We start from the raw sequence: 24,762 nt of genomic DNA on the forward strand, positions 1-24,762 counted from the left end.
AGGCAGATGGTAAGGCTTGGCTCTCTCTACAGCCAGCTGCCTCTGACCTCTAGGAAGGGTCTTGCCGTGCTGGGCTGAGAGAGAATTTCTGGCAACTGCTCTCTGTCTCCAGCGAGGAGCACGATCATTCTCGTGAACAAAAAGCGTAAAGCAAGAAGTTTCACCCTGTATATGTAGCCAAGCGGAAGGAAGACTAGAATAATAGCAGAACCTACAACTTTAAGCTAAAACCATGCCGGCACCCTGCAGAACCTCAGTCTGACACGCTTGTCAGCACCCACAAGTTTCACGTGGCTGACAAAACAGCAGCCTTTCCCTTGTTTTTCCTGAAACGCCACTGCCCCAGGTGACTGAATCTCCAGGGCAGCGGCGGGTTACGTTGGACAAAAGGAAGTGAGGATTAAAATGAGGAAGAGAAAGCTACCTACACACCCCTTCCCCCGGGATGGAAGCTTTCAAACGCAGGACCTCAACCTTCCAGAACCACCCCACAAGTTTGCTTCCCTGGGAAACTACGGTTCTGGAAAGCAGCAAATGGATCACAGAACCACAACAGAAGTTCACATAACACAGAATTTGACCTGCCTATGTTGAGACTCAGAAGTTAGGTAAGAATTTCTGTCCTAAAAGTGGTAAAACGAAAGCTGTGGAATTGCAGACCTCACGCTATAACTTGAGGAAATAATAAAAAGAACAACCCATGATGCAAATGTTGCCTGTGGGTTGGCACCCAGAGCTGCGTGTGAGATACCAGAGATGACATACAACACACTCTTCATTCCACAGTGACCCAAACAACTTCCAATCATCCGAACCCTACGTAACGTACGTCCCTGAATATCTGAATGGTAAGAGTGGCTGACAGGAAAGATACTTATTGTGCTGGTTTTGGATGAGAAGGGGTTAATTCTCCTCACCGTGGGGGGCGGCTGCCTTTCCGGCTTCCCGCGCTCTGCCGCGTGGCGGGGGGGCGGGGCTGGGAGGGGCAGGGCTATGGTGGGGGCGGCTGACCCTGACTAGCCAATGGCAGGTTCATTCCATACCATGTGACACCATGACCAGTATATTGAGGGCGGGCAGTGGCAGCGCAGAGGCGGCGCGGCGTTGGGTCGGTGGGCGGCTGCGGCGCGTGTGGTTTGTTTCGGCGGTTCCTTCCCCCTCTCCCCTCCCTTCCCCCCTCCCCCGGGGCTTTGCGCCTCTCGTTGTTCTCCTTTACATTGCATTTCTACTGTTGTTTCTTTTAATTTTAATTATTAAACTGTTCTTATCCCACCCCACGAGCGTTACCCTTCTGATTCTCTCCCCCATCTAACAGTGGGGCAGTGAGCGAGCGACTGTGTGGGGCTGAGCTGCCGACTAAACCACGACACTTATTTAATCCTCAGACACAAACAAACTATTTGACGTGGAGTCAACAACAGCCCTGAACACAGAATTTCCAACTTCACAGGGTCGCTTTGGAGAAGTGAAAGTTTTTGTTCAACTTTTAAGTTCAGCTGTAACGAAAGGTGCAGATGCTTATTGCAAGTATTTCAAAGAAGGGTGTGATAAAGAAAGCAGGATTCTTATTGAGCACTGTTAAATCTAGTTAGTAACCCCTGAGAGAACCTTGCACACTTGGCAGGACTTTTACGCTTACCATGAGATGAACGTTCATCGCCCGGTTCAGCCGTGCTGCTGCCGTACAGTTGGCACGCTGCAGATGCTGGACTAAAAGAATCTCATGAATCCGTAAAAATTTCTCCAAACACTTCTATGAGAAATAACACATTTGAAAACATATATGATGACCCTGCCTCTTCTCTTGGCAAAGAGGGGGTTCAGATTTTCCTCTTGCCCACACTTACTTGTTCAGAGTCTGTGAAAGGCAGCCTCAGGAAGTCTTCCACTAGTCCCATCTCCCGACAGATGTCATACATGTCTTTTAATAGCTCTTCCTCCTTTAACTGAGTGGTGTGTTCCTGCAGCAGAGCCCAAGCCTCCGCCATGCACCTGCAGTTAATTTTGTGAGACGTAAAGGCATCTTAATGGTATCACCAAAAAGATGCCCCCCAGATATTGTGCTCAAAGTTCAAAGGAAGTGTAGGGGATTGTGATTTCTAGTGTTTGTTCTCCACCTCTCACAGTATTTGAGTGCCAAAATGGTGGCAGATATTTCTTTACCTATTGGACAACAGCACAGTGAGGAAAAGCCGCACTTCGCTACAGCTGGAGGCCGAGAGCTTCATCACCTGCGTGTATCTGAGGGCTCGCCTATGCTCTCCTTGGCACATGAGGGACTGAAGAATTCGCACGTCTTGCCACGACACAGGTTTGGTTGCAGTTGGTTCAACCAGCAGGGCCAGGGAGCTCTGCAGAAGGTAGAGATCAGGTTTCTTAAGATATAGAGACACACACGCGCACAACAAAACGATTCAAAAGTGTCTTCAGTAAGGGTGAATCTCTGTTGAATAAACTTAGATGGTGACTAATGAAGGGCTTGGTACCGGACAGGTAAATATAAATGCTGAAGTGTCTGCAGAAAAAAGATATTCCGTGAGCCGTACAGAACAAAGGGAGTCCTTTGACAGGAGGGATTCACACCTGGCCAGGATAACCAAATCTCCGTAGGCAAACATCACCTCTCATAAAGACAAGTCATTCTCCCAGGCAAACAGGTTATATTAACATTGTGACGGGCAAAGAACAACCTTCAGCATCAGAGGGAACATGAATTAGATTGAAGAGTCACTTTGGCGGTCTTCTGTCTCAAATCTTGCTGCCAGGATGGCAGTTTGAATAGTTAAAGTCCCCAAACCACTGCTTTTGAGAAAGCGCTCGACTGCTCTGCTGAGAACAACCTGAACAGACGGCTTTGGCAAGTCACACGTCAAGCATTAACGCTGACTTCTTCATTGTCTTAATCCATTTCCTCTCAACGCAATTAAAACCAAACTGCAGATCATCACGTATTGCTGAAGGTGCTGCTGAAGCAGCATTACAAAAGAAGCTTCCCATGTTTTATCACCTGGTATCAGCTAAGCACCAGGGTTTTTACATCATTTGATAGATCATAGCATTGTATTGCAATGTGTGCCCAACTAAACTGTCACATGCTTACATCATAATCCTTGTGGTCTAGAAGCCAAAATCCTTGGATACGCTTAACAAGGCCCGAAGGGATGGCAAAGGCAGCTGCGAAGGAGTCGACGGAAGGTTCTGTTTTGTTCGGAAAGGGATGCGTGATGTCTAGCAGCAAGTAAATTGTCTGATATCAAGTATCTAATTAAGGCTAATAGATTTGCAAGACCAACAATTTATCACATGAAATAACATTATTACTATTGTTAATAGAATATTAATAGATACTAAAAGGAAATAAGAATATCATAGTGGTAGGACGCAGAAAATACTCATGTATTAGTCTTGCCATTTCATGCTGTTGCAACCTGAAGATAGTCAGGCCCTAACAACAAAATTGCATTCTGAATAAATAACCAGAAAGACAGACTCTCTGATTTCTCTAAGGCATTCAGAAAGGTTGCCTTTCGATATTTAAACAGTTCCGTTGGAAACACAGGCTCCCTCTTTAGCCACTGGAGCCACCAGCTGGACATTCAAAACACGAGAACGGCCAATGCTTGATTATTAAAGCAAACAAATTCTACAGCTGGTTTCTTCCCTCCTTTCCAGCGTATATAAAACAACTGAAATTAGGGTGTCCTTACAGCACAGCTTAGCTCTGCATGATTAAAACTGGATTTAAACCAGTATGTGGATCACTCATCGGCAGTGTCACTCTCTCTTTCTGACAGCTGTTTTGGGGGGTCTATTCTCATCAGAGAGCTCCGGGGTGCAACAGCTTTAAAGCCCCTGCTCTCTAGGCTCCCCTCTCGGGTCAGGCAACACACAACCAAAGCAACACAGTGTATTTCGGCAGCTTAAAAATTCAGTTTCTGCCCAACGACTTTTCCCTTCTCTCTCTCTATTATTCTGTGTGCCCGCACTTGTAACAGCACAAAAGCAAGCCCTCTTAGCTGTGCTGGAAAATGGATGATTTCAGCAACATCAGGTCCTGGTACACCGCTGTCAGAAATCCTTTTGCTCTGAAGCAGCACATTCTAGTGCATCGCTCGAGGAAGCAGCTGTTTGCTACAGCTGTGGGTGCTTCAAAAATGAAAAACAGTTTACATTTTGAGAAAATCTAGGGGAGCTTTCTACCTTTAACATTGCTTAGTAAACCTGTTTTCTCACATCAGAAAAGACTTTGCAACAAAACATTTTAAAAATTCCTAAACAATCCACAGTACAAAGAAATCCAACAATGCTTCTGTCTGCGACTTAATTCTTAACTACACGTGTTCATCCGCAGTGTGTTTGAAGCACAAATTAGAAAATGCATCGAACGCGTAGGTGACAGACATTTCAGACCCCTGATGCGCGTATACTGGAGGTGTGACAGAAATAACTCCAAGGGATACGACTGCATGTTTGTGGCTTTCTTCAACGCCTTCTAGCAAATAGAGCTCCAGCAGTGCCTGGAATGAAAAGGTAGAAGCTTTTTAAAAGTCCTCTCTTTGAGAAATCATTGGCTTTGGGGGAGGGCTGGGCTGGGGCTGGGGTTTGTGGTGGTGGTGGTGGTTGTTTTCAGGGAACACAACACTCACCTGTAAGCTAGGAGGTGGGTATTTCCCCGTTCCTCCTTCATCTCTCTGCCACAACTTCTCAACTCGGTCTCCTAACTGGGAAACCATCCCATCGACCATCAGGCAGTCAGAGTCCCGTTTGCCTCTGGAACAAAACGTAGCGAGGATTTGACAGAGGAAAACACTAATTCCAGCCTCTCGGTGTCACAGATTTCCTCCAGCCAAAACAAACCCAGCTAAAGCTCCCACGACTCCAAGAAAGGAACAAACAGACAAAGGCACGATCGTGACTTGAAATAGACTGGAAAGAAATTTCGGAGTCAGGTGAAAGGTGCTCATTAGATCCTAGTGAATTATTAAAGGAGCTCCAAATAGGAATCCAAAAAGCTCCCTTATTAAGGGGAAAGTTGCAGCGACCTTTTAGTTTCCAGTTTTTCTTTTGTGCCGCATTCCTTGTAATACAAGGGCAGTGTGAGCAAAGCTACCCCAAACCTCACGCCCCCAGCGGGAGTGTTCCCACACACAGCGGTGAGACCACAGCACGGCAATGTCAGGCTTTGGTCTCAGCACCTCGCTTCTGTTACTGAAAAACAGTCACGGTCAGAAAGCTGAGCCCGCAGCTGAATTCTGGTATCCCCTGAAGCAGCACGTTTGCGCCTCTGCACGTGCCATCACAGTGACGGAGGGCTGGCCTGTGAAACACTGCATTCCTCAGAAGCCCATCGCAGGCTCCTGCGGGCTGCGACGCCAGCCTTTCATTTCCCGAGGAGGACGAGCAGAAGCAGCACGCTGGAGGTGGTGCTTCTAAGGAGCCCGTGAGCCTGTACGAGAGTTACCTGAGAAGGACGCGCAGGAAGAGGAGCTTGAAAGCCAGCGCCTGACATAGAGCAGCTTCCACCTGGACTCCTCCTGCTGCACCTTGCTCACGGTGCCACAGCCACGGCTACTTGAGGACTTTCTTTAGGTTACAGAACAGTTGCCAAAGAAAAATCTGTTCTCACCTAACCCAAGGCACATCACCATTATGCTCGTGAGCCAGCCCAGGAAAGGGAGCTCCCGTGAGGAAGGGGCTTTTATCCAGTCGCCAGGAGAGCGCTGGCCGTGCCGGCTGCATGTGACTCTGCCCATCTCCTTCAACGACACCGCGGTGCTTGGGAGTGGGAGATTTGGGCCAATCCCCTTATCGCCATCTATCACTGGTCATTGAGAGAGATTATTTTTGCTTTGTTTTTTGTTTGTTTCTAAAACACACTTTCTTCTGTGCCCAGAACAATTGCTCTGCAAAGGCCGTGCCTTGCTGACCTGGCCGTGACTGATCCTGTCCTCACCACACGACCTTTTCCAGTGGTAACAAATGACACAGAATTGCCAATGAATTACGTGCACGTCAAAACAATGATGATACCAACAAAGGGCACTAAGCAGAGGTATATATCAACATTTCAACACGGGAAAGGAACCTCTCTGTTCAGCAGGACACACGCATCACTCCAGTCAAGAGTGTTGCCAGCAAATGCATGAAGCGTAGCAAATACAGCTGCTGATGGAAAAGCCACTCGCTGCCGCTTCTGAATTTGCAGTGGAACTGCTCTAGAGCTTTCCTGCACGTCCTACCTTGATAAACGCTCCAGTTGCTGTCGATGACCAGCGTAGTAGCTCCGAATCAGAGGATAATTGTAGAAAGGTCTAGAGAAACGCATCTCGTCACCTACAGGCAATAAATAAGAAGTAAGTTAAAGAAGTCATATCACATTTTCAACCTACAGTTTTTGACTAAAAAGACAGAAGAACACACAAGCTAAGCATCAAAAGCACAGGCAAGCCTCCGACTTTGAAAGAAGCCCAGCCTCCTTCTGCCTTTGCTAAAAGAGACCTACGACACAGGAGTCAATTCCTCCTTGTCCTAAGTGCCATTTCAAGCTTACAGGTGATGTGGCATCCAGAACATGTAGTGTCAGCTGAAGTTCACTCTAAAAAAAAACACCCCAGTTCTCAAAGGGAATGGGTTTTTAAACATGTCATGTGAACATGCGTAAGGCAGTTAAGGCTGACAATAGGATTTATAACCCATCCAAATGATGAACTATTTCCAAGGTGTATTTTTTCCTCAAACAATCCGTAAAAAGTTCAAAACACGCACGTCAGGCTTTTACTGTAAAATCAAGCATTCCCGTGTTGGGCTTTAGGAGTTACTTGTTTACAATCCCAAGGATTTCAAGCTGTGGGCACGAGCAACTCCCTCCCTCAGAGGCTTAGTGCTGTTTCTGAGAAACACCCCGGAAAGAAACTGCTTCCATCATTCTACACGACGCAGTTGAAAAAACAGTGAAATCTCAATTTCAGCAGCAGAACTTCAGCATCTGCTGTCACTGAACGGGCACGACTTGGTATCGATGAAGCCTTGACAAAACCATGGGGAAGCAGGTGTTCATAGGAAGCACTGACTGCTACAGACGCGTGACAGTTTAGGCTTACCTGAGCCCTCGGGCAGGAGGCGGGACCCACAGAACCAGAGGACCACTCGTGCATACAAAGCTGCAAGGCTGGTCACCGCCAGCTTATTTGTCAAGTCTGCAAAACATGAAAAGAAGCTTAAGAGGACTGTTGGTGTGCAATTTCTTTTGTTTTTTATAAAGCTCCCCTCATTGCAATAAAGAGAAAGTAGAAAAATAACATGGTAGAAATCTTTGCCTGTGCATTTTTCACTCCCTATCACGTCCTTCTCTGAAGTAAAAGCCCACAATCACAAGCAACCCTTACAAAGAAGAAGATTCACTAAAGGTTTAATAAAAAAAAGTGAAGTTGGAACTACTAAATCCACTCATGGATAAGGCACCTGTTCTTCACGTAGCAGAGACGTTTACTCTAGCAAAGGGATTTTCTCTTTTCTCCTCAATATGCCAGGAACAAGTTCTAATAGAAACAGCTACAGAAACTCAGGCAACTCACTTTACATGTTACTCATTTAGGCTTCCTCTCTGATTTTAGTCATTTCCAATCCAATATTTGCATGCAATCACGCACTGCTAGCTGACAATCAAAGGGAGTATTTGTCACAGTGCCACATCCCGTTGCTGTAATTTCAAGCCGGGTGCTTGCACAGCTCCTTGCTGACCGCAGCCTCCCCACCCACTCGCACCAGCTCCCCAACAAACTCTTGCCCTGAACTCAACGCGCGGTAAGTGGCAGCCCCAACCCCTCCCAGTTAAGCCCCTTCTCCCCGCTACATCTGACTTTCTGCCAATCAGCAAAACCAACAGAAGCTCCTCTTTCCACAATTACAGCCCCAGCATCGTTCCAAATCTTCATAAGACATACCAGAGAGTTAGAAATACTGTGACAAACCTTCTCCAGGGAGCTCTTGTGCCTCTGTTAGAAAACAGTTCAAGACTGTGCTAAGGTTGCTCAAAAGCAACTGGCGGTGCTGCAGAGCCTGTAACCTCCGCGGGTCAGTGGAGCTGCAGGAGCCGTCAAACAGCGCAACACCTTTTCAAGAACAGGTATGAAATCGTTAGCCTACAGAGCCATTGCAGAGTTTCAAAGTGCACTTCCAGATCTGCGGGCAAGACCATCTACCAGCAGATCACTGAATGAGCTCAACTGGAAAGACTGACTCTAGGTTTGCAGCATGGCTGCACTAGTACTCACAGATTTGCTCAAATTCGTCTTTTGTATAGATCACTCGGCTCCACGTCCAGTCAAGGGCAAACTGTAAATTAGCAGCAGAACTTGGCTGCTCTTTAAAAAGAGAGAACAAAAAAGAAATGAATCAAGAATTCCATACGAAGAAACCATGCAACATAAAAAAAACATAACAAGTCTTACCTTTAGATGTCCAAAGCTTAATGCAGCCAGTCAGAAGCCCTACAGAACCTGTCTGGGCAGCAGCTGACAAGACCGCGTCTAACTGCTCCTCCTAAAAGTAACAGGCGAAATCAAAGGAGAATCCCACCTGCTGTCAACATCCGAACCACCAACAGTAAGTGCTTGTTTCTAACCCTACACTCACTCAGGCATCACAGGCTGGGCTGCTTGTTGCTGTGAGGAGCACATGGAATTTTTCCCCTGACACGTCAACTTCCCAAAGGCTAATTCTAATCTTTATTTGCATGCCTCTGCATTATCCTCTCAATTTACTGCGTTCCAATTAACTATTCCCAGCAACGTGCCCTGCTTATACCCACAGCACATGGGGTGCAGAGAAGTTTGCCATCAGGAATGCGCGAAGGGGACAGAACAAACAGAACTCTGCAACGTTTGCATGGAAGCAGCGAAGCCAAGATCAAGCAGCTTTCCAGGCTATGAAGACATGAAGGAGTTACGACACCCCAAACATTAAGTTGTCATTTCCCAAGATGACAGAAAAGAAGTGAAACATTGATGTTCTAATAGGTTTCAGGTTTAGGCGCTTCAAACACTCTGTTCTAATGCCGTGGCGATCCTTCAGAAGGGCAAAGCACAGGCAGGCACAGACGTGCACTGTTAAGGAGTAGCTTAGTGCAGCTGGTGTTCTGGTACTTCTTCCAGGTGAAATGAACATAGAAACATAGAATCCTTAAGGTTGGAAAAGCCCTCTAGGATCAATGAGCGCAACTGTCAACCCAACACTACCATGTCTCCTAAATCAGGCCCTCAAGTGCGACGTCTACATGTCTTTTCAATACCTCCAGGGATGGTGAGTCCCCCACCTCTCTGGGCAGCCTCTTCCAAGGCCTGACCACTCTTGCAGTGAAGGCATTTTCCCTAATATCCAACCTAAACCTCCCCCGGTGCAGCTTGAAGCTGTTTCCTCTCGTTCTATCGCTAGTGACCTGGGAGAAGAGACCAACCCCCACCTCACAACAGCCTCCTGTCAGGCAGCTGCAGGGAGCGATAAGGTCTCCCCTCAGCCTCCTCTCCTCCAGGCCAAACAACCCCAGGTCCCTCAACCTCTCCTCATGAGACCTGTTCTCCAGACCCTTCCCCACCTTTGTTGCCCTTCTTTGGACACGCACCGGCAACTCTATGTCCTTCTTGTCCCGAGGGGCCCAAGACTGAGCCCTCAACAAATTTTCCTTTTTAGGGCTTTTGCTTTTTGTTTGCTTCTTTCTTTGGCTTTTTAAGCACATTCACAAGTATCTTTCCCTTCTAAATAAAATCATCACATTCAAAGCCATTTCTACACGTTCAAATACACACATCAGATTTCCATCTTTTTCTGAAAACCAGCCTCAGACAAGGAAACACACCGAGTACGACTTACGGAGGCAAACAAAACCCCAAACCAAGCTTCTTGTGCCTAATTCTGACATTTGTCTTACTCACATTCACAAGCAATTCCTGCTCAAATCCCTAACAAGCCTCTGAATGATCTAGTCTCAATTCAGCAAAGGGTATGACAAATTTCTGCATTTCCCAATTATTCCCAACGTGGAGCTGACATCAGATCACCCAATCTGAATGGAAGAGCCTACATCAGGCTTGCAAAAGAAACAGCCTATGGGCCAGGCCAACCTGCCAAGACGGTCATGTTAGCTACCACACTGTGCACAAGTGCTCTTTGCCCCAACGCACCCCCACAGATCTGGTGAGGAATCCAGTAGAGAGGAAGATGAGGGCAGGGAAAGACTGCTCTCCCCTTCCTACCAAGTGCTCCTCTGCCTGAAGGTTGTTCTGAGGGAACGATGCTTCCTTTTCTCCGTTCTGTCCTCTTTTCCCAGCTCATCAGGGATCAAAACCCGAACTCAGGACCACGCAGGCAGTTGCACTCATTGATGAGAGAGAAGGAACACCTTTCCCCGACTTTCTCTTCCTGCTCCTAGAGCAGCGCTCTCTTCCTTTCTAGACATTCAGGCCCTGATCGTGCTTCAACGGGAGGCAACGGTGGGTTTACACTCCCAAGAGGGGACCTCAAACATTACATTTGTTAAAACTGGCAGGGTACAATTGCAGTTACGCGTGTGGATGGGCAGGAGGAGCATTAAATGGTCCCTGACACCGAAAGCAGCGCCATGGAAAGCTTAGGAAAGCTCCATCCCTTGACATTCTCCATAAAGACACAGTAAAAGCTCACCTCCTTCTGGAAGCCGCTGCACGTCACATGAACAACTCCAGAGCTCAGCAGGCACGTGCCATCTGCAGAGACAATGAACGTTGGACAACATTCCATACTCTCACCGTGATGGTAGCACCAGTTTACATTTTTGTCACAGCAACCTCTGGAAAGGTACAACTGAGTACCCGTTTTCCTCATGACATCACTTACAGCCTTTTTTAGAAAAATAATGGCTGAGTGTAGAAATTTTACCTCCGGGGCTATCGAGGTGCTGCGCTTTGAGCTTCAGCCCGGAGTCATTTCATCTGATCACCAGCACCACCTCACGGGCTGCGTTGCAGAAGCACCCAACCCCCAGACCCAGCCGCCTGTCAGGCAGGTGTCACAACAGCACACACTTGGTCAGCACAACGTCATCACGGTTGGGTGGGTGCGGGGTTGGGGTGTTTCGGTTTGGTTGGGTTTTTGCGCGACAAACAGTGACCAGGAGAACCAATAAATGGCATTTGAGCTCGGTTTAAGCTTATCACTACTCAAAGCCGTGTAATACCTACCAAAATTATAGGTGCTTGGGTGAAAACACAGCTCAGGTTGTGGGTAAGAAGGAGGAACTCTCCAGCTTAGGCTGCGCTCCTGCACCACAACATCCAGAAGGAGGTTTGGAGCAGTCGTGCTTGTTACAGCGTCCAGTGACCACAGTGCAAAATAGGGGCAGTCCTGAAGGGATTCTTCTGGCCTGAAAGAAAACAAGCGCAGAAGCTAAACGCTGACTTTCCAGTGAATTATGGGGAGGGATACTGAAACCAGCTTCATAAAAACCTACCTTAGTGAGCCTGGCATTTGAGCCTCATACCAGCAGTCCAAGTCAAATACACCCAAATAAGTAGATGGTTTTCCCTGGCCGCGTGTGTTCACTTGCCAGCTGAAGACGGAGACACTGATGTCAGGAGATATGACTGGAAAAGACAAGACATTGTTTCTTATTGGGAGAAAATACAATCTATCTGACATTTTCAAAACATCACTTTCTAGTTTGGCTTCATTCTGTTACGTCACTCATGAAACGCAACACTTGACTAAGAAGAATTTTAAAAATGTACACCACAGCATCACCTCTGTGATAGGTTTCAGTCATGCTGCCCCCCTTTGCGAGTTCAACCTGTATCCGTCCTAAGACAAACCCAATACACAATTGTCAGGTAATCAAGTTTCCCATACAGTAAGAGTGCATCAAGATGGTTAGAAAAAAACAAAAACCAAAAAACAACCCACCACCCTAGGAAAACATACATTGCTGCTTTTAGAAAGCATACAAATTCTTGTCGTATACACTTGATCACTCAGCTGGCATTCTTAATTTCCAGATTCGACTCGATTACGGGTGTTACGAATAGCTCCTTTCCAGCACAGTCAGAATGAAAGAACACAATTATCACACAAAACAAACACCAAAACCCAACCCCAACAAACAGGAGGTTGGAACAAAGAGTTTAACATCAAACATTGACCATGTTACACTCGGCTTCTCTCAAGAAGTGGCATGGTCTGTCGTCTCTGGGGAGAAGGCATTCTCCAGATGTGAGCAAAGTGCGGGGTGCATCCTTTACCCTGACAGAGCAGGGAACCAGGAGACAGGTCGTTTGGCAAAATGGGTCTCTGTTCTCTGCTGAGTTCATCAGGGCTGCTCAGGGAGCCTCCCACGCTTTACTGTGTTTCATCGTGAACTCCTGGGCCCTTTCACTTGTGTGAGCCGCTGAAACTGCTCTTGAAGATGTCAATTAGTTCCATAAATCAGAAGCCAGCTTCATTTCTAACCTCAACCCACATCCAACAGAAGCTCATGTGGGCCTACAACTTGAATAGTTTCTGGATAAAAGCTAATGAGGAGCCATCAGAGAAATGACAAGCATTTTTCCATGCCTCAGGCTTCATGAAAAGGGGACCGAAAGGGCCTTTTTTGTTGGTTTTGGTTTGGGTTTTTTGGTGGGTGCGCCTGTTGGTTGTTTTTGAGAAGGTTTTAGAAGGCCCTCTCCTCAGAATCATGCCACAGGTGGAGAAAATCCAAAGGGGTTTTCATTAGATTTTGACACGCTGTTGTTAGAGGATGGCACCCCAAAAGAGGTGGAAGCTGCCTCTTCAGGACTAAGACAAAGCTAATAAACACAAATAGCCTAGAAAGTCATGCCAGTGTGGTCTTTGTAACAGCAGACATAAGTTAAGGCCAGTAAGAAGAGAGGGAAGGGCATTCACACACCCAAACAAAAGGCTGTGAAAGTTATCACTGCAGCCGGCTCAGAGATGTGCTCAGAGCATCACTGGATGTGCAAACCCAGAGATGCACATCTCATTATTGCAAGGTAGTGAAAGACACCAGAGGAGTTTTAACTGTCGATCCGGACAAGGGAAGCCAGAAGCTCTTGCTTTAAGAGCTTGTAGGTGTAGGAACCTATTAGACACAGAGAGGGCAAAGTGCACAGGCAGATCATAGACTCGTAGAATCATTTAGGTTGGAAAAGGCCCTTAAGATCATCGAGCCCAACTGTAAACCTCATACTGCCAAGCCCACCACTAAACCCTGTCCCACAGCGCCACGTCTGCACGTCTTTTAACTCCCTCCAGGGATGGTGACGCCACCACTTCCCTGGGCAGCCTGTTCCACTGCTTCGCAACCCTTTCTGTGAAGAAATTTTCCCTAAGATCCCAACTAAACCTTGTGCTCTAGACCCTTCACCAGCTTCGCTGCCCTTCTTTGGACACACTCAGCGCCTCAGTATCTTTCTCGTAGTGAGGGGCCCAAAACTGAACACAGGATTCGAGGTGCAGCCTCACCACCGCCGAGTAGGGGGGGACGATCACTGCCCTACTCCTGCTGGCCACACTCTCTCTCATACAAGCCAGGATGCTGGGGGCCTTCCTGGCCACGCGGGCACACTGCCGGCTCATCCAGGTGCTTGGGGAAGGTATCAAACAGATCTGGCCCCAGGACCGAGCCCTGGGGAACAGCACTCGTGACCGGCCGCCAGCTGGATGCAGGTGCAGGCATAGGTTGGAAGAGGGGAAAAAAGAAAGTTGAGGGAACATTCCTAAGCAATGGAGGGGATGATCCTACTGTTCAAAGATGAGAGCTGGAGGAATAAAATGACTGACAGGTGTTATAGAGGTGACCCCACCATACATCGCTACAGCATGTCAGCAAGCATTGAAGGGAAAAATAGGGTTTATTTTAACAAGTCCCACAGAACCTAAGCACCCAGTTTTTCCTTTGAAATAAGCCCAAGAAGTTAGTCTATACAGATACTGAAGACTTTCAGGCTGTGGGTATGGAACAGCATTCACTGCTTGGATGCCAAAACCATCTAGTTTAGAACAACCAAAGACGGGCATCAGGAACAAACCTTCATCAACGCTGCCTTCTCTGTCAATGCAGTTGGGAAAGGTTTCTACAGCCTGACAGCTGAGTAGTTTGGCCTTGCTGCCCTGCCCTCTCAAGGGAAAGGCTCCACCCGTCAGATCCAAACTGTACTTTTCAACACAGGATGCCAAACCCTGCGGAAAAAATCACAGGCGAGAGAAAGGTCATTCTGAGAGAAAAGCAGACATTACACCTCAGTAGGAAAGAATGTCCATGTCTAATAGAACCTGCATATTGTACTGTATCTCTCCCAGGCGCTTAATCTGATGGCAAAGAGAAACTACAGCTGACAAGCAAGAGAACTGAGTGTCAAACCGTAACGGGTAAGTTTGGCCGTAAAAGCTTTGCACATTTTCAGAACTGAGCATTTCCCTCGCATTACTGGTTCTAAATGTGTTTTGCAGAATTCCTTGCACCATCCCGGTTTCTTCACAAACCTACGTATTTATCTAGAAAGAGAGATCTGAAATAATGCCATACATAGGCATGCAAAGCGCTTTGCTCCATGACTTGATCACAGAACTGATGAAGTTAGAGGAGTCACGGCCTTCCAGCAGCCAAAGCTCTCTTGCGAGGCATTATCTATAGGCACACACCGCTAGAGTGAAAGCCCATCCCTCGGGAGTAGCCATGAGAACGTCTTACTGAGTCACAGCCTTCTCTCAAACCACGTCAGCTCCTGCCAGCTCCTCCTCTCACCTCCTCAGGGACTAAAGGGTGAAATATGCCTCCCTGCCTTCACCAAGTGCAGCCAACAGCAAAACAACCCGGCGGACATGGCATGCACGTGGGCAAGGCGTTTAGGATCACAAATTCCTACAGAGTCAGCCAACTACTTTGAGACCTACAGAAACTCCAGCAGGATTGTGTGGAACCTCTGAGACCACCATTTGCTAAGCAAGCATTGACTGAAATACTGTCTTTCCAAATACAGCACTTGGTCAAACGCTCTACCCTACAACACATGGGTGTGTGGATTGTGGACAAAGAGCAGCTCTACAATTAAAAACCAACCAACCAAAACCAAAAGCTAAGCAGCTAAAAATCTCCAAAAACCTACCAGAAAATAAAAAAAAATTGATTGTACCTCATTCTACCCAAGTTTCCTAAAGTTTCAGAGCTCTAGAAGGAACTGGCATGAGACAATCCATTCTCGTATGACCTGATATGTTACATGTAACTCACCTACTCTGAGAACAGGCAAGCTTTCTCTTAACCATTCTAGGAAATACTACTAATAAATATCAAGGCTGTAGAGCACAGATCCTCTCCTACCGCACCTCAACAGGAAAGACATGCTCTGAATTAAGATTACTTTCCCATCCAAAAGATTTTGCAAGGGTTTCAGGCATAACACTGAATAAAATAATACGTTCTAAAAACGCGTCTTCTATCTGTTAGATAACAGAGAGGTAAGGCTAGTTCATCTCTATTTTAAACACAACCTCTTTGGAGCCACTTCTCAAAATTTACATATACTTTTTTGACCAAATCAGACCACTCTTTACTGTATTTGCCTATTTTGCTGGCTTCAAGAGCAGAGTTCGTAGGTAACGCAGCCAAAAAGTAGAAAGAGTTCTCTTTAGAGCTACTAAGTTTCAGGACCAGCACCGAAGAGACCCTGCAGGTGAGCGTCATGTGAAGTCCTGCTGACAGAGCTCAAAGGGAAAACAAGAATTTAAACCTGAAGACCGGAACAGAATAAAGCTGTACGCCCGTGTTTTAAGGAAGGGAGACAGACAGAACCTTATTCAACTCTGCAGTTTGGTTAAACAGAGCTACTCAAAGCCCTGTCTTCTCTTCCTACAGGCCATTCACTTGGTGTTTAAATGAAGAATCATTTTATTTCTAAAAGCTGCTGCCTCTTCGGGAACTGAATTTATACGGGCTCTTTGCAGACGGCCCTGCCTGGAACACACGACGCGGCGGTATGAAATTGTACGACTTCTTTTCAAAAAGTATGGACAAAGGCCGTGCCCGGGAAGGCTCAGCGAAAGATTCTTTCTTTTTAAGTCATCTCTGAATTGTCATGGTCAATATTCCCCCTGCCAACTTCACTGATACTCCCTTAGGGAAAAGGACTCTTTCCATCCTTTCACGGACGTGCACGTCTTACCTCGTACATGACTTGTCCTGAAGCCAAGGGCCTCCTGTCTGCGAACGCTAACTGCAACAGATGTAAACTCACGGCATCGCCTTCACTGGAAAAGGTACAAATGATGACATTTGGTTACAAAGCTGCTTTATAGTCCTCGTTACCCTTTCCTTAGGTCTAGGCTGAGGTTTCCTGAATAGCACTGTCTTGCTGAAAAGAAAAACAGCCCTTCCCAAAACCTGAGAATTGGTCACATTTAGCCGCTAAACCACAAAGGAGGAAATTTGGACACTAACAGCTTCTGGGGCAAAGGCTACCCATACAATCTGGAAGCTTCAAGATGTTCTGTGGAGTAAAAATGGTTGGGAACAGTTCTTGGCATTGAAGAGCTCGCAATCAAAACTGCTTTACAGTCAAACTGAAAAAGATTGCCACTCCATGAGCAGCCGAGCTGAGTAAATAGCTTGCTGATGCCGAGAGGGGCAGATCTTTCTCCCCTTCCCTTCCCACCAAAGCTCCAGTCCCTCCCCTGCACACACGGCACCTTCCACACCCTCCTTTCAGTCATTAGCCCAGCAGGAAACCACCGACTTGGCTGCTGAGCACCTTCCCTGCCAGCCGAGCTGAGCTGGCTCACCAAGGCTCAGGCTGGCACCAGGGAACCGGCCGTGCTGTCACCTCCTCCTTTAGGGGCAGCAGGCTGGTGGATCCGCACCGTCAGTGCTCTGGAGCTGCAGCCTCCACTGCGCTCCATGGTATTTTCATACCACGGTGTGAATATCAGGCAAATCATGAAGCAGTCATCAGGAAACAAAGGAAGCCATTGAAGAATGCCAGCACAGAAATAGAGCCACTGTCGCTTTGCTGCCTTTCAGCAGGGAGGAACTAGTAGGTCCCTCTCCATCCCTGTTACATCCTGTACAAATCGCACCGTCAGCCCCTTCCATACCGGAGAGAATCTCCTGCACGGCTAATTCAACAAAACAAATACACGTGGGTCAACTCTAGGTGAACAAATGCTCAAAAAAAAAAAAAACCCCAGTGGTCGATAGTAAGCTTTTATTCACCTTTCTTGCGTCGACTGAACAGCCCACAAGTAGCAACAGTTGCGAGGATCGTGCTCAGGCTCTTGAAAAGTAACGGCGCAGACAGGAATCCTTCCTCCTTCAAGCTGACAGTGGTGCCTGCAGGGTTAACAAAAACAGAAAGCAGGTGAGCCTGGTGGCCCTGCCTGTTTGTAGAAGGGGAGAAGCATCTTCTGAGCAAAGAGCCCCTGACGTGCTTCTCCTCAAGGCACAGAAGGTCACACTCCCGTCTCAAACAAGGGAGTCACGGGAGCGACTGCTTTTGATGCAACAGCCACGAGGTGAGGAAATTACTGTCCAGCACGGGCAATAACCTGGCTTTATCTCCTCCTCTGCCTGCGGAGCAGGAACATGAAAGATTCCTTCAGCTGCCAGGCAAAAGATTCTTCCTACTCTTGTCGCCTGCTTCAATATTGAACTGAAAATGCAGCCTCTCTTCTGCACAAGCTGAAAACAGCGCCAAACACCAGTAGTGTCTTGTTTCTTTACTTGGACTATCTAAAGCCTTTCTCCTCCAGACTTCTGAACCTTCCTTGCACCTTCACAATCTATTCCTGCCACCTCACTATCCCTCCACTCTCTATTCATGCCGCCAATAGTTCCCGGTGAGTCACTGCAGATTTGCTTAAGTGAATCCCGATCTGAATTGGGTCAGATATTCCAGGGGGGATTGCTCTTTGGCAGAGCTGAAATCATCTCCCTCATTTCTCTGTTGCTTATCCCTTGACATGACCCTTATTCCCCCTCCAAGTGTTCCAAGCAGACTTTCATTCCCATGCATCGCTGCCTTGGCATGGGTCAGTCCCCTCTTTTGGTCGAGGCTGAAATGTGGGAGAGAATGTCTTTTCAGCCCCAGATCAGCTCTTGATCCTTCACGTCTCACTCCTTTCAACCGGGACGCTTTAAAGAATATGATCACCACAATCCCATCATTAACATACTTCAGCCTTTCAATGGGTGCCCTCATTGCAGGAGCTGCTTCTGAGAAATAATGTCTACAATCTCTTTCATTGAAACACACACAACTCCTGCTGTCACTGAATACTGCTGGTGGACCAAACCGCCTTATGGAAAGCAGCTCTCTCACACCCTGACTGCTTGACAGAACCCAGAGAAGGGAGCTTTCCGCAGTTCCTCAGCCCACGGGCACAATAAGGAGAACAATCCCAGCCCGCTGGGCAGAAGGCGGCCCACTGAATCCAGGTATGGCTCAATGGTTACTTCAGAAGGGGATTCCTAAACAGGCCAAGATTACACTCCACATTTCCCTCCCTGAAAAAGGGCTCTTTAAATTAACAGACTTCCTCCTCAAGCAGAGCCTTGAGAGCCCTGCACCTCCAGGCGTGACCAAGTGCAAAGGCCGACTTACTCCCGCTGCAGAGTTTTCATATTCCACAGTGACAGGGAGCCATCGGAAAAACCCACGGCGAGCTGGTTGCTTCTGCTGATGTAGCACAGGGTCGAGAGCGCTGTTCCTGAAGGACACTGTAACTGAAAGTAGAGATGTCTCCCTGCTCTGCTCACGGTTGCTCTTCCTTGTGAAACGCCAGCAGCAGCTCTAGTGACAACTGTTAGACCTGCACGCACAAAACCACACAATAAAGGAACGCGTTAGGCCATTCAGGTTGCATTTGAAACACTGACGTGACAACATGGATGATCTAATTCTACCGTCCCCGGCAAAATACCCATTGATGCAATACTTTGTCTGCTCTTCCCATTTTGTACGCATTCAGAGCACATAGGAACTCTCTGACTGGACAGGTATCCTCGCTCCTATTTCAAAACCAGGTGAAAGCGAAACCTCCATAGACAAATTCTTCCTGGGCTCTGCACATCAGGAGTTTGGGCCTCACGGTGAAGCTACTTGAAGTGAGACCAGCTCCCGAGGCCACTCTTGTAAGAGCAAAAACAGCATATGCAATCCGAGTACACCAAGTACAGGTTCCGTTTGGTCAAATGCAGGGATTTTGGTAAGGCATATTTACTTTAAAAAACAAGCCTCAACTTTGCCCCAAGTCAATGAACAGAAGCAGAAGAACATTCCCAGGAAACAGGGCACGTCCGACACACCTTCCTGTCAGGCAGCTGCACCGACTCAGATGGTCAGATTCCTACCCCTCACTGGTGAGAATCACCGTGACAGAGGGACCCTGGTGGGAGGGGGTATTTGTAACCTTAGGAGGAGTATGAAGCCACTCCCATTTTTAATCCTTTCAGGGCCAGACGATGTCAAACCGCCACCTGTCATCAGCAGCCATAAACGTCTGCACAGCAGTAGCTTCAAAGTGGGATGCGTGTTGTTGATTTAAAAGACACAAGTTTTCTTACTTTTCCGTTCAAGTTTAGAAACCGCAAGCTCACCCGATGGTTCATTCTCCCTCTGACTGCAAGAGAGATCATCCAAACCAAGGTCCACCACAAGCAGATGACCAACATCTGTCGCCACCGCTGCCACGCCACCAAACCCTTGCAGAGCCCGGTGCAGGTGCCAAGGCCTCACGCTGGCTCCTCCGGGGTTAGTTATGGGCTCTACAGCAGTTACCTACAGGAAAACTACAAGTTAGTATTTCAGCTCTTTGACGAGCTTTGAGAGAAATCACTCAAAAGTGAAGCCAGAATCAGCCCATCAGAAGCAAGAAAGTAAACACAGGTTTCTCAGACTTAAAAACACAGCATTGATCCCAATTATATCCAGACAAAACAAACAAACCAACCAACCCCCAAAAATGTCCTGTACAAAAATCCGTTACTGCCTTCCGTTTACGGGGTTTCCTGCAGGGATTTCGCTGAGCTCACTCCAACTGCAATGGTGCAGTCTGTTATCACAGCTTACCAAGTTCCATTTTCTACTTAGAAACCATTAACTCAAAGACAACACAGAAAATCCGTTAAATGCAAGAAACTTGACCGTATTTAAGGGACTGGAGTAAGAAAGGCCAAACTCACTCTCGCTCTCCCACGGCCCCCAGCCCGTCAGCACTGGGATACAGCCCACGCCTTCTTTGCCAAACAGGTACTAGGGCAAATCTCGGCTCTCAGTCAGACGCGGCAGCGGCCAAGTTGCAGGGGAGACACACCGCTGCCACGGCAAGGGAGTATTGTTACAGAGAGCGGAAGGGAGATACCAGCTTAGGGAAAGCTACACCAGTCCTCATTTAGAATCAACAGAGCAACCAGGGAAAGCAGAAAAGTTTTCAGTGCCGAAACAGCGGCAAAAAGCCCAGCAGCTGGTTCGCCAAAAGCCAGCTCCGGCTGAGGAGAAGCGCACGCTGCTCTGTAACACGCGGAGCCACCTGCCAGCAGCTTTAGTACAAGGCCCTGATGAAGACAGACCTTTCCGCACCTGCAGCCCCTCCCGGGACAGCCCTGACGGCTCCAGCAGAGACACCAGCACGTGAGGGCTCCTGCACTAAGGCTCCACAACAAAAGAACACGGGCTGCCCTTCAGCCTCCTTGCATAATGTCACACAGTGACACCAGGGAGCTTTACATCAACAGCAACCTGTTACACGACAACGGAACAGAGCAGTGAGCACCACAAGGAGTCCTTTTTTTATATAGATTGGTTTTTCTCCCCAGAGGTGGGGAAAAATTGACCAAACCTCGAAGCCCCAAAGTTCTCTCCCCTCCCGTATCAAGCACTTGCTGTGACTGCGCTGCCTGGCAATCTGCTACAGAATTTACCTTTCCCCTGGGCCACAAGAATTCTACTCCTAGAAGTGCCCGCAGTATTTCAGACAACTTTATATTGTTTCACACTTCCTGGAAATCAGATGAAATCTCCAATCTTCTCAGCTACTCAAAGCACCACCAAAAGTGCGTTGGTTATTCGAATTCTTGCTGCTCCAAGCCTTGATGACTCTCAGGAGGAAAGCAGAAACACTGCACATATCGTGCTGCGGAATCAGCCAAAGTTCCCGTGTTGCTGTTAACTTTTTTTCTTTTAAGGTCTCGTTTTGTTGTTGTACAACTGGCCCCAAATCCACCTTTTCCACTTTTGCATACAGCTTCCCAGTTTTAACGCTTCAGTTTTCCCTGTAGAAGCTCCTGGAACTGCCTGTTTTCCCACGGCACCAGCCACTGGCTTTGCACACTCTCCTACACTGCTGCCAGCTCCTTCTGGGAACGAACGCAGAAATCCTGTCTCAGCTCCCTGACTCTGCATGCTGCCCTTCTGCCTCACACAAACCAGCAAGAGTGGGGAAAATACCATTCCAGAGCTCTGAAACATGCAACCGTTATAAACCAATTTAATACCGTTAATGTTTTCAATTCAGATTTGCTTTTACAAGTCTGAATGACTGCACGTCTATGTCAGCGCACAGCTTGCCTTTCCATCTCAAACGCTGAGATTTATCAGGATGATCGGCAAACCCACACAGCGGAGCACCAACCCAGCTCAGCTCGTTAGACATCACCACCCCACAAACGCTCACTGCCAGCAATCACACTGTAGCGCTACAGACAAACAAACCCCGCCTGGATTCTAGCAAGTCAAACCAAACCACGCTCTGGAAAGCTGAGTAATATGGAAGTATTTATCTGTCGCAGATTCTAAGGTGGTAAAGACAGAGGGAACCTTGATGTTCCATTACCTTAAGGTGACTCTTGTCTACACTCAGACAAGGAGCCGAGGGGAAAGGACGTCATCTGAGTTTATGGGTTAGAGAAGGCAGGGAAAATTAGCAACGTTACACCAGAGTATCCCACCGGCACAAGCACCATATGCAATAAGCAGAGGTTCAAGGGCTTCAGGCTGAAAGTCAGTCTGTAACCACCTGCCAGGTAACGCAGTGAAGCCTGTTTTTTCCCATCCTAAGTCAACAGAAAAATGTGCTTTGCTCTAAAGTCACCTGCTTGCTAGTCCGAGACTCCTGGGAATGTGCCGAAGTCAGCTACAGCACAGCCATGGAAGTCTGAGATGTTTTAAAGACAGTATTTCTGACATAATGAACCATTCAGGACATGTATGTTACCAACACTTGAAAGGCAGGGTGCGGACGAGTTCTTTGTCACTCTGGCTAAAAAAAAAGGTAGTTTTCCAGGCCTTTTTGTGCAAATGGAGAATGAGGTAACTACGTGCTCTACTGTAAAACCAGAAAACGTGTTTGACTCTCAGCACACTTAAAGGATAACGGTACCGTTAACCCCACGATTTCACATCAAGGTGCTCTCGACTGGACACTCTGCAGTGACAGTATGATGACACAATAGAGAAAATGGACGTCCTAGCAAAGAGACGCTCCAAAGCTGCTCCTGAAACAGCGTTATGCAGCACCTGACAACGTTTCCCCCATTAAAAAGCACCCACCCTTCCTGGCAGAACTACTGCTGTAACCACGCTCGATGTTCCAAGGTCGTACAGGCAGAGAACACTTCCCTCTGCTTCTCTCAAGCCAACCAGCAGCCCCGTTCCCGTCTGCCAGGAAACCTCCTTCACCACGCGGATGGTGGGAGGCTGCTCACGGGCTCCACTGAAACGGTGTGCAGAGAGCCGCTCTCCCGTCACAGCGCTCACGACCTCCAGCTGAGGGCCACACGCCAGCCAGGCCAGCCCATCTCTCCCTGGAAGAAGAGAAAAGGCTGGCTAAAGCAAACTCCCAAGAGAGGGTTGAAAACAACGGGAAAATCACAATCACTGCCCCTTTGCTTCAACAGAAGTAGCTCACAGAGCAAGAGAGGCTTACCGAATTCGGGTCGATTATTGAAAATCACCCACTGAATCCTCAACCAATGCATCGTAAAATGAACCACCTTATGATTTTGCATTTGGACTTGTCATTCCTGCACTGAAGAATTCTGCTTGTTTGGGATAAAGATTACAATAGATTGGTCTCTAGTCTTTATACCATATTCAGCTTGGTTTTGCTAGAAATCATCTAAATACATATGAGAATACAACTCCTAAAGCATACTTCAAATATGGCAAAATCTCAGCCAATTCTTTTCTAGTTGACTAACTTTGCTCGACACACGCCTACTTTGGGCAGGGGTTTGGACTTCAACAAGGAATTACCTTAAAATGGGCACTGCGGGAGCCAATTTCAACTTTTACACACGCTGATCACAGAGAGAAGTTAGCACATTTAGTTTCACTGAACTACTTCCAACACAAAGGGAGTATTAACTCAACTACTGCACTTACAGTCACACAGAGAGATTCTACATGGTCTCAGCAGAAGCCCGGACACCCAGGCAGGCCCCCGGCTCTACCTTCAGATCACCGACAAAGTCAGCTACCTCATCTGCTCAGCCGCTCTCAGCAGCTCTCCCGGGACACTCCTCTGCGTCCCATTAAATGCTCTGCAAACCTGGCTGCAGCGCCTAACAGGGCTTTCCTCTTCCTTCTGTTTTTAGTCAGGCTAGGAAAGAAAAAGCAGGGGGGGTTGCCTCTCTAACACTGTGGGAGAACTAGTTCTGCACGGGATGTTATGATGGTACCAATAAATACAGCCCAAAACCACACCAGGACTTTTTTGAAAACTGCCTTTCATTCCATTAGAAGTTGAGGAGGGCTCACTGACTTGCCCGTGTTATTTTAATAGCTCAAGGCTGGCGCAGGCTGTTGTCCTTTCAAAGTTTAACTCTACTAATGTTTTAATGTTAACATTTTTCATCATTTTGTCATAGCTCATCCTTTCTGTTCTCTCAAAACCTGACGCACCTGAGCAGCACCAACCTGACACAGCTGATGCTGTGACCCCGTGCCTCAGGTCACCTCCAGGCAGTAACAACTTCACAGCAAGACCCAATTTCAAGGCAAAGGCTCACCTCTGGAAAACCGCCCGCGCAGCACAGACCCTCGGGTGAGCTCATCTTCCCCAAGAGCCTGAATGGTCACCTCGGGAAACTGCAGCAGGCTGCTCGTTACCTGAGCCGCGAGGTCTCGCATTCTTCACTGTGAATAGAGAAGAAAATGCAAAAAGAGGCTCCTGACGGCCATCGACATTTCTGAGATTGACAGAACTTTCATCCCTTTGCCGTGAATAATCTCCCGTCCACCTCCTGCGGCTCTTTTCCTTAACAAAAGGGCACTCAGGACAGGTTTGGATCTCACAGCAGAGCAAAAGCAGAATCCTTTGCTTTTCTGATGCCTACGAGATCACCAACAAAAAGGGACGCAGGGGTACTGACAGGATAAACAACACGGGAAAAAGCCCAAGACACTGGAGTCAAGTCAAGCAACACGGCACGAGTCAGAGAGTGAGTTTTGCATTAAAAAGCTCCAGAAAATAAATAAAAAAGAAAAAGTTGAGAAATTACATGTTTGAGCAGAATCACATCCAGCCAAGTCAGTGTTCTGGGATGTCACCATTGACTGACATGTGGTACATGAAAGTCAGATTCAAAGGCCAACAATGTTACGGGCTTACTGAAGGAAAAGCTAAAGATACGGTCAGTCGCAGCTGCAGACGTGATGTCACAAACCAGGTTCACTTCAGTGCCACCAAAAGAGAGGCCTTGCTGCTGCCCCCATCTCTCCATCTGCTCCTTCCTTCTGCTCCTGT

The 24,762-nt window shown here is 47.6% G+C and overlaps 1 protein-coding gene across 1 annotated transcript; it reads right to left on the minus strand.

Annotated features, from left to right (window-relative positions):
- LOC135317469 (protein ELYS-like) lies at positions 1–24,146 on the minus strand (the record flags this gene model as incomplete). The annotated part of the gene is made up of 19 exons (XM_064473763.1): positions 24,026–24,146; positions 22,566–22,819; positions 19,616–19,796; positions 18,621–18,828; positions 17,234–17,350; positions 16,188–16,272; positions 14,055–14,205; positions 11,483–11,615; positions 11,214–11,395; positions 10,678–10,739; positions 7,101–7,188; positions 6,240–6,333; positions 4,647–4,770; positions 4,461–4,517; positions 3,101–3,247; positions 2,164–2,351; positions 1,848–1,992; positions 1,640–1,753; positions 1–129 (listed from the first exon to the last, which is right to left on the minus strand). Coding segments are annotated over exons 1-19 (2,580 nt in total), but the record flags the coding sequence as incomplete, so codon positions are not given.
- Positions 24,147–24,762: the final 616 nt, after the last annotated feature.

Source organism: Phalacrocorax carbo, chromosome 26, assembly GCF_963921805.1.
Source record: "Phalacrocorax carbo chromosome 26, bPhaCar2.1, whole genome shotgun sequence".
Classification (NCBI taxonomy): domain Eukaryota; kingdom Metazoa; phylum Chordata; class Aves; order Suliformes; family Phalacrocoracidae; genus Phalacrocorax; species Phalacrocorax carbo.